The sequence below is a fragment of the Schistocerca americana genome, chromosome 3 (genome assembly GCF_021461395.2).
Source record: "Schistocerca americana isolate TAMUIC-IGC-003095 chromosome 3, iqSchAmer2.1, whole genome shotgun sequence".
Taxonomy (NCBI): domain Eukaryota; kingdom Metazoa; phylum Arthropoda; class Insecta; order Orthoptera; family Acrididae; genus Schistocerca; species Schistocerca americana.
This window is the reverse complement of record NC_060121.1, coordinates 494,362,355-494,376,951: the sequence shown is the minus strand read 5'-3', so window position 1 is coordinate 494,376,951 and position 14,597 is coordinate 494,362,355. Positions and strand designations below refer to the sequence as shown.

Below are 14,597 nucleotides of genomic sequence, written 5' to 3'. Positions count from 1 at the left end.
GCATCCAAGCTGTACCATACCCTCGGAAATCGTGATGCGGAAACCACGACATATTCGGAATAAAACAGCCATACATTTCTCTCAAACAAGAGTAGCACTGTGATTGCTTCATTCACATCAATTTAAGATGTCGTCTTACATCCCAGTCTAACCACAACCCTGACTAAAAAAAGGCAGAACCAAAATTATATATGAAGGCGTAGCTCTACTTATTTCTGTACTCTATATATTTTAATTTGTGTGTGAACAGATCACGTGTGCTACGCTCAATGTAACTGGCTAATTAGGTAACGTGCCCTATGCTCAGACTGCGTAACAAAAGCACATCGTACAGTACAATCTCGATTTCACAGTTCCCGAACCTATCGTGCCATATTTGGTGGACTTCGTATTTACACTTGCCTATTCCTCAAATATGGAGTTTCAGTGCTACAGCGCATTAAAGATCTATTCAAGAGAGGTCCTTTTCTTCTCGGTTTGTTGTGCTAAAATGCCTGAAAGTGCGATACCGATGTATAAAAATTTAACCCAAAGATAGTTGTGCCGAGCGCAAAATGTCGCACCAGAATACTAAATGAAATGTTGCGCTGTACCGAGTACTTTCTGGAAGGAACGAACGAAGATGTTACGGGCGGAGCCTTGTCCCGCCCACGGCCCGCACACTCGACCCGCTTGAAGTTTGGCACCCTGTGACTAGCACTCGTCTACAGAGCTGGGATAACACACAGGCGTTGCCATCGAGACGTTTACAAGATCACCATCGTTGGCCCATCCCACTGCAATGGTCAGAGATCAACCTACGACGGCTGAACTATAGGCACAAGATTGCAAAACGATATGAAATGGAACGAGCACGTAAGGACAGTAGTAGGAAAGAAGAATGATCGACTTCGTTTTACTGGGAGAACTTTAGGAAATTGTAGCGCATCCACAAAGGAGACCGCGTTTACAACACTAGTGTGATCCAGTCCTGAGTCCTGCTCGAATGTTTCAGATCTACACCAGGTCGGATGAAAGGAAGACACAGGAGCAGTTCTGACGGATGCTGCTAGATCTTTTACCGGTACATTCGATCAGAACGCAAATATTACGGAGATTAAATGTTTCGTGAACTCAGTGGTAATCTCTGGAGGGAAGACAACGTTCTTGTCGCGAGGCACTACTGAGAAAATTTAGGGAACCGGAGTTTGAGGCTCACTGCAGAATGATTCTACTGCCGCTGACGCTCATTTCGCGTAAGGACTATGAAGATAAGAGAAATTAGGGCTCGCACGGAGACACGTGGACACTTTTTCACTCGCTCCATTTGTGTGTGGAATAGGAAAGGAAATGCCTGACATCGGTGCGAGGAACACTCCGCCTTGCAGCCGGCCTCGGTGGCCGAGCGGTTCTAGGCGCTTCAGTCCGGAACCGCGCGACTGCTACGGTTGCAAGTTCGAGTCCTGCCTCGGGCATGGATGTGTGTGATGTCCTTAGGATAGTTAGGTTTAAGTAGTTCTAAGTTATAGGGCACTGACGACCTCAGATGTTAAGTCCCATAGTACTCAGAGCCATTTGAACTCCGCCTTGCATCATGCGGTGGCTTGCGGAATATGAATCTAGCTGTATGTATAGACAATATTCAGTAAAGCCGCGACTAGTGAGTATGATAGGCAGGGGCACTATGAATATAGTGCGGGACAATATGTTGCGAATGTGGATCTCACGGGAGGCGTGCCAGAGATAAGTCCCAGCAGTCGCACTATCCTCTGTGTTGCCGACACGGTAGTTCAGAGTGTTTGGTCAGAGAGGCGCTAGCCCTCTGTAATAAAAAAAACTGAGTAAAGGGAACAACGATCAACTTGAATGGATGTCCTAAGACGTCCGTCCAGACCAAACGCAACGAACGATACCGAACAAAATGGGAGGAAAAAAGAAAAATGGATAGAGCGTCTGCCATGTAAGAAAGAGATCCCAGATTCGAGTTCACAAATTATCAACTGTTCCCATTGACTTATATCAACGCCTGTATGCAGCTAAAGGTATTCATTTCATCGTAATTAAAAATAATTCTTCTTTTTGACTTTTTCCTTTCAGATTTGTATATATGTAAGTCATACAATCAAACTTGCCCTACCCGTCGTTGTGAACGATGATATATCGGAGGCACACAGCCGCGATGTGTTTTATTGCATGAAAGATTACAGTAGTCCTCAGGCTGTACTTTACTCGTTTAACATACATGCCCGATTACGGAATACACATTGCATCATCTGGTGTGTAAGGGAATCCAATCATATCCACATTGATTCAGTGAAATACGTCCATACTTGGAGAGCCGACGGCCTACCATACCATTTTTCCTCTAACGCACTAGTTCAGATGATGTCTTCTTTAACAGACAGTTGTAGACATTATCTCGACGAATTTTATATTTTACTTCACATCACTAATATGTCGACTGCTGAAGATAAATACACTACTGGCCATTAAAATTGCTACATCACGAAGATGACGTGCTACAGACGCGAAATTTAACAGACAGGAAGAAGATGCTGTGATATGCAAATAATTAGCTTTTCAGAGCATTCACACAAGGCTGGCGCCGGTGGCGACATATACAACGTACTGACATGCGGAAAGTTTCCAACCCATTTCTCATACACAAACAGCAGTTGACCGGCGTTGCCTGGTGAAACGTTGTTGTGATACCTCGTGTAAGGAGGAGAAATACGTACCATCACGTTTCGACTTTGACAAAGGTCGGATTGTAGCCTATCGCGATTGCGGTTTATCGTACCGCGACATTGCTGCTCGCTTTGGTCGAGAGCCAATGACTGTTAGCAGCATATGGAATCGGTGGATTCAGATGGGTAATACGGAACGCCGTGCTGGATCCCAACGGCCTCGTATCACTGGCAGTCGAGATGACAGGCATCTTATCCGCATGACTGTAACGGATCGTGAAGCCACGTCTCGAACCCTGAGTCAACAGATGGGGACGTTTGAAAGACAACAACCATCTGCACGAACAGTTCGACGACGTTTGCAGCAGCATGGACTGTCGGCTCGGAGACTATGGCTGCGGTTACCCTTGACGCTGCATCGCAGACAGCAGCGCCTACGATGGTGTACTCAACGACGAATCTGGGTGCCCGAATGGCAAAAGTCATTTTTTCGGATGAATCCAGGTTCTGTTTACAGCATCATGATGGTCGCATCCGTGTTTGGCGACATCGCGGTGAACGCACATTGGGAGCGTGTATTCGTCATAGCCATACTGGTGTTTCACCCGGCGTGATGGTATGGGGTGCCATTGGTTACACGTCTCGGTCACCTCTTGTTCGCATTGACAGCACTTTGAACAGTGGACGTTACATTTAAGATGTGTTACGATCCGTGGCTCTAGCCTTCATTCGATCCCTGCGAAACCCTACATTTCAGCAGGATAATGCACGACCACATGTTGCAGGTCCTGTACAGGCCTTTCTGGATACAGAAAATGCTCGACTGCTGCCCTGGCCAGCACATTCTCCAGGTCTCTCACCAACTGAAAACGTCTGGTCAATGGTGGCCGAGCAACTGGCTCCTCACAATACGCCAGTCACTACTCTTGATGAACTGTGGTACCGTGTTGAAGCTGCATGGGCAGCTGTACCTGTACATGCCATCCAAGCTCTGACTCAATGCCCAGGCGTATCAAGACCGTTATTACGGTCAGAGGTGGTTGTTCTGGGTACTGATTTCTCAGGATCTATGCTCCCAAATTGCGTGAAAATGTAATCACATGTCAGTTCTAGTATAATATATTTGTCCAATGAATACCCGTTTATCATCTGCATTTCTTCTTGGTGTAGCAATTTTAATGGCCAGTAGTGTACTACAGACACGGTATAATTTAGCCTATTTCATCTAGAATTTGTGTGGAAATATGGGGTTAGGAGCACGCCCCATAAAAAAGGTAATTATTCTACTTAGCGCTAGGTACTTCAATCCTTGCCGGAAGGAAGACATGATGAAGTATCCGAAAAGGCTCCCAACAGTGGACTCAGTTCCTTAGTTCCTTGTTTCTGTCGACTCTTCACTCTTATAGAGACAGCACGTCTGAAATGTGTTAATTGTACTGTTCAAAAATGACTCTGAGCACTATGCGACTTAACTTCTGAAGTCATCAGTCGCCTAGAACTTAGAACTAATTAAACCTAACTAACCTAAGGACATCACACACATCCATGCCTGAGGCGGGATTCGAACCTGCGACCGTAGCGGTCGCTCGGCTGCAGACTGTAGCGCTTAGAATCGCACGGCCACTCCGGCCGGCGATTGTACTGTCAGATATGCTAGTATAACTACACCTCCAATTGATTGTCAGCCCCAATAAGCCATTGAAGCACTCCTTGCTGCAGTATATTCTCGATTTTCACCAATTTACCCTATGGATCCAGATACAGGAGCCAAAATCCGCTGCAAGGATTAGGATGATGATATGACACGCAGTCTGTGGACAGAGTCCATTTTCTGTAACAGGCACTAGCGATTTTGTCCAGGTCATATTCCTTGAAGATTCGAGAGTACCAAATGCCACTGATCTCACGCAGCTTATATGTCTGCACACATGTAGAGATGGTTATCAAGATAACGAAAACGTTTTAATAAATCAGACAACTGTAGACTTGTGCAACATTCAGACAACTACACAGTGTGCATTCGTCCTCTAAGAGATACTTAAAACTCTTGAAAGTTTTTCTGAAGAACTTCTGAACTGTTTGTTGTATAGTTCACCACGTGAAAAAAAAGTTCTCGGATTTCTAGCCGCGTCAAGAGATTAAAATTACATGAGCTTTCAGCCAAACACTCCTTAGCCATTGTCAAGTGGTATGATTGCCAGTGGTCTCCTAGTAAGCCTCTTACACGCACTAGCTACCGCCTGTGACGTCACTGGTGCTCTCGGTATCGCCATATATGGGCGCGTATTCACTCTGCGTTCGATGTGCCCGCTGCAACCGTGCCATCGCTGGTCCTGTACCGTACTGAGCTGCGGGCCGCGCGTTCATCTTTATTTCAATGACTTCTTTAATTACACAATCCCGGAAGCCGTTAGTGCGAGCCATGACGGATGTTTCGTCAAACTTTATCCGGTGTCCGTTTTCTAAACCATGCTCAGATAAAGCCGATTTCTCTGGGTACCGTAGGAGATAAAACCTCTCATGCTCCTTCCTGCGTTGTTCCACAGTGCGTACTGTTTGTGTGACATAAGACTGCCCACACTCGCAGGGGATCTTGTAGACCCCAGGTGTTCTGAGACTTGCTGCATCCTTAACTGGTGTCAGTAATTGACAGATTTTTGTCGAAGGCCTGAAGCTCGATTTGATCTTGTGTCTTTTCAGCGGAAGGCTTATCTTGCACGGCATGGAACCACAGAACGGCAAGAAAGCAGGTTTCTTTTCCTGCTCCTCCTCGGTGGTCTTAATGTGATTCTTGTTTGAAATCTTACCTACTTACTTACTTACCCGTGGCTTGGGCCTTAGTGACCATATGCTTGCTCCACACTCCTTCTCCATCGTTGCCGATTGCGGGCCTCCTGCCACCACTCGCCGGTTCCTAGTCCCATGTCCTCGGTGTCCTTGTCAATATTGCCCTTCCATCTTGTCCGCGGTCGTCCTCGGTATACCCTTCCAGCTACAGCTCCCAGAAACACATCATGGGGTATCGTCCCTTCATTCACCCTTGCTACATGTCCAGCCGGGTCAACCTTCTTCTTCTTGTTCTTTTTGTAATGTCAGGCTGTGCGTAAAGCTCTTTTAATTCTTGGTTTTTTCGAATTCTCCTTTCCCCTGTTTGTGAATCTATCAGAGGACCATATATTTTTCTGAGGATTTTTCGTTCGAAAACAAGTAGTATCTCTTCGTCTGTTCTCCTAAAGGTGACGCTTTCACAACTGTACATAACCACTGTCATAATCATACGTTGGTACAGCCTGATTTTAAAACTTCTTGACAGAGATCTTTTCTTCAGCACATCCTGAAGGCTAAAGTATGTTCTGTTGCTCCGACAATTCTTGCATTTATTTCAATTTCACAGTGGTTCTGATCACTGCAGAGACTACCAAGATATTTGAAAGTATTTGACCTTTTGAATCAGAGACTGTCCACCGTGAGCGGGTCCCCATCTGCCTCTGACTTGTTCAGGACATGTATTCTCAATTTTACAGTACGAGCCTGTCATTCTTTTGAGCTCTTCTCTACTACCGCTGATTAATTAACGAACGTTAGAGCCGTTGTTCCTGAAGACCTTGCTTAAGTGGTTCAGCTCATGGGGTAGGTTATCTGTGTCTGACATCATTCTTACTCGACGCATCGGTGTTTGTAAAACAGTGCGCTTCTGTGCCGAGTAAATGATGGCTGATGGCGTGCAAGTCCAGATCGGTGTGGGAGGGTTTTCTATAGACGCTGTGGCCGAGGCATCCATTTCGTTTGTGGCGGACAGAGTTGTCGAGGAAGGACAATCCACTGCGTTTTTCTGCCTCCATGTTGAACTGGATGTTTCTGTTAATGCTGCCAAGGAGTTCCAAGAACTTGTCAAGTTTCTGATGTCCGTGGGACCAAATGACGAACGTGTCGTCAGCGTATCGGAAGAAACAACTAGGCTTTAATGGCTTTAATGGCTAAGGCAATATCCTCAAAATTCTCCATGAAGAGGTTTGCAGATGACGCTAAATATTGATAAGTTTATCTTTCTATTCGCTAAACCACGTTTGAACATAGTTGTAGTTGTCAATCGAGGCGTTGTTATCAAAGTAGAAGGACGTTACACGAAGTAAATTATTTACTATAATATACGTTCTTTCGTCTACAGCTTCACAGATCCTCAATCATTGTTTAACATTGAGAGGTAATTATGTGATCATCGGTACAACGAGCATCCGAGAAACCCTTTATATGTCCAGTGGTAGGAGGCATTATTCAGATTTTTTGGGTGGATGCCCACCCTAAGAACATTCTCCTGTAAGAAGCTACTGAAAGATGAGCTTCGAACAATATTACTATCTTCGAGTCACTATCTTCCTACCATCAACCCATGGATCAAAACTGGTTCACCCCACTGATGGTGATAACTTAATGTTCTATCTGTGCAGCTCATTTCGATCTATACCCTCATGTCACCTGTAACGAATCACCTAGCGATATTGTGAATGAAACTCCTGTTACAAGACACCATGGTCCTTGTTACTGTAAATTGGTATCTCAGATGATGTCTAACCGCGAATCGTATACGGTGCTTTCAACTTAGACACTATTGCTCTTGATACCCTTAATGCAGTATTATGGCAGTCGCGGATACATAGTAAACATTCTCCAATGTTCTGCCATTGTTAAAGCCCGAAAAGTCTTCAGTTTAGCCTTCCTTTGGCTGCCCATCTACACGGATGGATACATAATACAAACTCTCGCAACAAAAACACTTCATTGGCTTCCTAAAATAGCGATAGAAAGTTGTAGGGCTTAGAGAGATAGCATTACCATTTCAGGAAACTGCCATAATCAACACTAGTACAATCATTTGATCGTCTGTTGCAATGTAACTTCTTTACATTATTGATGTCCTAGAAACGTGGCCTAACTGTTACCTTTCGGTTGCACATTCACTGCACTAAAAAGCCTATGCACAACGAACTGCAGAAAGACTCGAAAGTAAAAGTCTATGTATAAATAACTGCAGAGAGAATCGTACGTTGTAATTCCAGCATATCATGATACGACCTGCAAACTTCTCGTAGTAGCCTTGCAGCTGCTAAACAATAATCACGTTTATTCCGATGCGCAAATAGACTTTACCATCCCCTACACAATTTTAAAGTTCTGATGACGAATCGAGTTATTCTAGAGTCTACTGGAGAGACTGGTGTTACGTGTACCTATCCGCTATTTGTTGGCCATTCGAGAAATGAGAGTACTTCTGTTCTTAGTTGCATGAATTTAAATTTTAAATTGTACAAAACTGCTTTTCTGCAACAGAAGGTTCAAAATGGTTCAAATGGCTCTGAGCACTATGGGACTTAACATCTGTGGTCATCAGTCCCCTAGAACTTAGAACTACTTAAACCTAACTAACCTAAGGACATCACACACATCCATGCCCGAGGCAGGATTCGAACCTGCGACCGTAGCGGTCACGCGGTTCGAGACTGAAGCGCCTAGAACCGCACGGCCACACCGGCCGGCTGCAACAGAAGGAATTCATCCAAAATGAAGAGAGTGTTGAGCCAGAAGCCCCTTTATCAAACCAGAATCACAAAATGCGGAAATTCAAATTAATGTTGGATTATCGTTATTACGTAACAGGATTCATAATGCAGAGAGCTGTTATAATAATAATAATAATTACTCTTGTTGTTCTTCTTCTTATACATCATCATCTTCTCCTTCTTTTCTTCTTCTACGTCTCCTTCCTTTTATTTTTGTGTGCGCCGTTCCTCTTTACCATGTTTACATCTGACGCAGTTACTATAAAGATACAATAACAAAAAAATGTGTCTACTGAATTTTATTAAATTTACTAGCTGCGTACTGGCGCTGCCCATTTATGTATTAATTCTAATCTTCTGTTAGTCAGTCTCCTTCTACCACCCTGCCCTTCTACCCTGTACATCTCCTCCTTCTCACTCCCTTGGTCCACCTCTCTCTGTCCATCTGCTCCTTCCCCTTCTGTCCACCTCCTCCTCTTTCCTTTCTCAGTCCATCTCCTCTCCTCCTCCCCCCATCTGTGTCCATCTCCTCCTTCCCTCTCTCTGTCTGTCCAGCCACTCGTCACTCTCCTCTATCTCTCTATACACACTAGTCAAATATATTTCACATTCATTTAAAATATTTTACACGCATTTGTCCACATATTTCATCTGTATCTCTAGCGAATTTCGCCCTGGAGTTTCATTTTCACGCAGCTCATGTCTGTGGCGTCGTATTTCCTGAATTATATGTCATACAATGATGTAATTTTGCTGGTACATTCAGTGGTATACCTACATACTGTCTGCAAAAGGTGTCGCGAATACAAACAGTAGTAAAGAAGTAGGCCCGCCCGGTTGGCAGTGCGGTCTAACGCACCGCTTTCCGGACGGTAAGGAGCGCCTGGTTCTTGGCACGAATCCGGCCGGCGGATTTGTGTCGAGGTCCGGTGAACCGGCTATTCTGTGGATGGCTTTTAGGCGGGTTTCCATCTGCCTCGGCGAATGCGGGCTGGTTCCCCTTATTCCGACTCAGTAGTCATCGTGGGGTTGTGGACCACAGAGGCTGCGGCAGGGACGGAGCCTCTCCGTCGTTTCTAGGTTCCCGGTTAACGTACAATACAATACAAGTAAAGGAGTAATAAATTAGAACGCCGAGTATCACGCGGCAGTTTAAGTGCATGAACAACGAAAATGTAGTAAGCGATTACCTGTTTTCCTTTCACCATTTTGTGGAAGGTGTCAGCGAGAAAATGTTACGTTGTTGTTGTTGTGGTCTTCAGTCCTGAGACTGGTTTGATGCACCTCTCCATGCTACCCTATCCTGTGCAAGCTTCTTCACCTCCCAGTACCTACTGCAACCTACATCCTTCTGAATCTGCTTAGTGTATACATCTCTTGATCTCCCTCTGCGATTTTTACCCTCCATGCTAAATTTGTGATCTCTTGATGCCTCAGAACATGTCCTACTAACCGGTCCCTTCTTTTTGTCAAGTTGTGCCACAAGCTCCTCTTCTCCCCAGTTCTATTCAATACCTCCTCATTAGTTATGTTATCTAACCATCTAATCTTCACCATTCTTCTGTAGCACCACATTTCGAAAGCTTCTATTCTCTTCTTGTCCAAACTATTTATCGTCCATGTTTCATTTCCATGCATGGCTACACTCCATACAAATACTTTCAGAAACGACTTCCTGACACTTAAATCTATACTCGATATTAACAAATTTCTCTTCTTCAGAAACGCTTTCCTTGCCATTACCAGTCCACATTTTATATTTTCTCTACTTCGACCATCATCAGTTATTTTGCTCCCCAAATAGCAAAACTCATTTACTACTTTAAGTGTCTCATTTCCTAATCTAATTCCCTCAGCATCACCCGACTTAATTCGACTACATTCCATTATCCTCGTTATGCTTTTGTTGATGTTCATCTTATATCCTCCTTTCAAGACACTGTCCATTCCGTTCAACTGCTCTTCCAAGTCCTTTGCTGTCTCTGACAGAATTACAATGCCATCGGCGAACCTCAAAGTTTTTATTTCTTCTCCATAGATTTTAATACTTACTCCGAATTTTTCTTTTGTTTCCTTTACTGCTTGCTCAATGTACAGATTGAATAACATCGGGTAGAGGCTACAACCCTGTCTCACTCCCTTCCCAATCACTGCTTTCCTTTCATGCCCCTCGACTCTTATAACTAATATTTGGTTTCTGTACAAATTGTAAATAGCCTTTCGCTCCCTGTATTTTGCCCCTGTCACCTTTAGAATTTGAAAGAGAGTATTCCAATCAACATTGTCAAAAGCTTTCTCTAAGTCTACGAATGCTAGAAACGTAGGTTTGCCTTTCCTTAATCTTTCTTCTAAGATAAGTCGTAAGGTCAATATTTCCTCACGTGTTCCAATATTTCTACGGAATCCAAACTGATCTTCCCCGAGGTCGGCTTCTACTAGTTTTTCCATTCGTCTGTAAAGAATTCGTGTTAGTCTTTTGCAGCTGTGACTTATTAAACTGATAGTTCGGTAATTTTCACGTTTGTCAACACCTGCTTTCTTTGGGATTGGAGTCATTATATTCTTCTTGAAGTCTGAGGGTATTTTGCCTGTCTCATACATCTTGCTCACCAGATGGTAGAGTTTTGTCGTTACTGGCTCTCCCAAGGCCGTCAGTAGTTTTAATGGAATGTTGTCTACTCTCGGGGCCTTGTTTCGACTCAGGTCTTTCAGTGCTCTGTCAAACTCTTCACGCAGTATCGTATCTAACATTTCATCTTCATCTACAAACTCTTCCATTTCCATAATATTGTCCTCAAGTACATCGCCCTTGTATAGACCTTCTATATACTCCTTCCACCTTTCTGCTTTCCCTTCTTTGCTTAGAACTGGGTTTCCATCTGAGCTCTTGATATTCATACAAGTGGTTCTCTTTTCTCCAAAGGTCTCTTTAATTTTCCTGTAGGCAGTATCTATCTTACCCCTAGTGAGATGAGCCTCTACATCCTTACATTTGTCCTTTAGCCATCCCTGCTTATCCATTTTGCACTTCCTGTCGATCTCATTTTTGAGACGTCTGTATTCCTTTTTGCCTGCTTCATTTACTGCATTTTTATATTTTCTCCTTTCATCAATTAAATTCATTATTTCTTCTGTTACTCAAGGATTTCTACTAGCCCTCGTCTTTTTACCTACTTGATACTCTGCTGCCTTCACTATTTCATCCCTCAGAGCTACCCATTCTTCTTCTACTGTGTTTCTTTCCCCCATTCCTGTCAATTGTTCCCTTATGCTCTATCTTGGCCACAATAATGCATTCACTATGCTGTTTGTAGTTGCTTACCCGCACTCCTATTTTTTTATTCATTATTAAACCTACTCCTGCATTACCCCTATTTGATTTTGTATTTATAGCCCTGTATTCACCTGACCAAAAGTCTTGTTCCTCCTGCCACCGAACTTCACTTATTCCCCCTATATCTAACTTTAACCTATCCATTTCCCTTTTTAAATTTTCTAACCTACCTGCCCGATTAAGGGATCTGACATTCCACTCTCCGAACGCCAGTTTTCTTTTTCCTGATAATGACGTCCTCTTGAGTAGTCCCCGCCCAGAGATCCGAATGGTGGACTATTTTACCTCTGGAATATTTTACCCAAGAGGACGCCATCATCATTTAACAATACAGTAACGCTACATGGCCTCGGGGAAAATTACGGCTGTAGTTTCCCCTTGCTTTCAGCCGTTCGCAGTACCAGCACAGCAAGGCCGTTTTGGTTAGTGTCACAAGGGCAGATCAGTCAATCATCCAGAATGTTTCCCCTGCAACTATTGAAAAGGCTGCTGCCCCTCTTCAGGAACCACACGTTTGTCTGGCCTCTCAACAGATACCCCTGCGTTGAGGTTGCACCTACGGTACGGCCATCTGTATCGCTGAGGCACGCAAGCCTCCCCACCAACGGCAAGGTCCATGGTTCATGGGGCGGGGGGGGGGGGGGGGGGGGGGGGGGGGGGGAGGGGCGAATGTTATGTAAGGGTTTGAAATTATGTATAAAGTTTGTTGCCAGTCGCTAAGTACTGGATGAATAAAGTATGGGTATTCGCGCCTCGTGGGCTACACTGCTTCTCCACCATCAACTCCACCCCTTTAATAGGTAAGCGGTTCACACCCGCACCATGATTATTTCCAGATAGTAAGTGATATGTGTACCACGTTTGGTTGAAATCGATCCAGTGGTTTAGGATCCGATGTAGAACATACATACATACAACATATTCACATGTATACACGCTTATGTAGATCCATTTTTATAATTTGTATTATACTGTAGAGAGTACTATGTCGTATGATACTTTCAAAATTTTATAATACTTGGTTTCTGGACTTACGACGTCTGGAATGTTCCCATGATTCGAAGACAGAAGGTCCTCTTGTCCCTTACCTTTGCATAACAGTTAAGCAGAAGAAGCTGAAAAGCGAAGCAACTACAGAAGCAGTTTACCATCGTGAATTCGCCAGGGTCACGACAACGCTACTACTAGTGAGGATTAAGGGGACACCATCTATAAGGGTTTGCCACAGCTGGGGTAATATCTGCCAGCCTGCTAGAGGGCTGCAGACGTGCGTCATTGTGTATTATTGGTTTGCGTCATTGTGTCCTATTAGTTCAGATGCTGCTATTGTCCGTAACTCGACGCCACTTAAAAGCATCTCTGTAACATGGGTTTGATCAAACCAACTCGTGAATCAAGGCCTTCGAAATGCGTCAGCAATGTGATATTTACTCAGTTGCTGCAACAGACACAAACAGGGCGGAAGAGTAAGTAAGTGATGTTTTGACGTTTTCGTTATAATCTCGTTGCAATTACGATGAAATGTTCACATGTTACTGGAGTTTTTGCTCCTGATTACCGTATGTAAAAGACGGTTCCTACATCCCATTACTCTAAGTTCACTTTAAAAAAACTCAGCCTGTTAAACTCTCGTCTTAGTATCGTTATTGTTAGCAACGGTCTGTGCTGGTATTTCTATGTTTTCCTAAGTACTGTAACGTTCTAAACGTAAAGTTCTTTTTAAAAAAATTAAATAATAAACTTTACGAATACATTAAATGAATGTCTGAACTGTGGAATGGATACAAAACTCGAATTGTCGTGTTGCGTGTTGAAAGTGCAAGTGATGTGCTTACTCTGTGTTATTGTTAGCGAAACTTTACAGAATCCGTTGGGCAATGCAACTCCCAATACCAATAACTAAATATAGTCACTGCAAAATACATTCAGCCCTTAGGCACTGAATCATCTGGCTCTGTTCAAAACAAATAAATTAAATTGTCTTACCTCTAAAGCAGCAACGGAGTAACGCGATACATTCTGGTCTCTCATAAAAAAATATGCATACGCTAACTACAGGCTCAGCAGTATGCAATGCTACCATAATACTTAAAATGCACTTGACTCTTTTGGCTGATAAACGAGAACATATAAAAAAATCCAACTTCTTTGAAAAATATATGACATGGACTGGGAGGTGATTCTGATTACGTTGAATTACTAACTCACAGTTTTTTTAGCAAAATTATAATGCAAGTTAAGTTTAGCTTTTCAAAAACATCCGACAATTGAAGTTACATTACACACAACTGATTCACAAACAATGCAATTAAAAAAGCAAGTATTATCTAACTTCATTAATCCAACATAAATGCAAAACATCAAATTACTCATAGCTCTGTTAACAAATCTTAAAGTCATTACAAAAATGAAATATCTAACTATGTCTTTTTTCACAAACAGTTTACGTACATTCTGGGGTTACTCAACAATTACAAGTTATCAACCAATTCATATGCACTAAAGCAAAAATCATAATTATTAAACATCTTTACCTTACTTGCCTGAAGACTTCTGCTTCCATTTTCAACAATATTGACATATCTACATTAATCTTACTCTTGGTGTCTTCACACAGCACACCACAGAAACTACTTACTCCATCGTCTTTCCCTCACACAGGTTCCTACAACCAAGCGCCATGCGCTCACTTACTCCAACATCAGCAGTACAGTACCTCTGGCTCTGTGGTCGCGCACTGTCAGCGATCCAAATTATCGAGCCTGTCAGAGACATTCATTGTTTATAGTACACTACCTTCATTTTAATTTATTAATATTTTGATCTTACTCTGGTGCCACATACAAGTGCGCCCCAGTATACTCCTTTTACAACCCTCCAGTGGGGTTTAAGAAATTTGGTACATATTTGGAAGTACTTTGTACAAAAAATGTGTGGTAAGTTTATTTAATTGTATAACACCACTAAACTTGAAAGAATTGATAGTGGTCGGGTGCCCCAGTATAAACCACAATCTGGTTATAATATGAGTAAATTGTC

General features: G+C 43.1%; 1 protein-coding gene across 1 annotated transcript in view; it reads right to left on the bottom strand.

The window, feature by feature from the left end:
- Positions 1 to 12,767, bottom strand: part of LOC124606867 (juvenile hormone esterase-like) — a 143,362-nt gene extending 130,595 nt beyond the window's left edge. The window contains exon 1 of the mRNA XM_047138955.1: positions 12,647 to 12,767. Coding sequence (XP_046994911.1) covers positions 12,647 to 12,709 — 63 coding nt within the window. The 5' untranslated portion in view covers positions 12,710 to 12,767. The remainder of the gene's footprint in view (positions 1 to 12,646) is intronic.
- Positions 12,768 to 14,597: the final 1,830 nt, after the last annotated feature.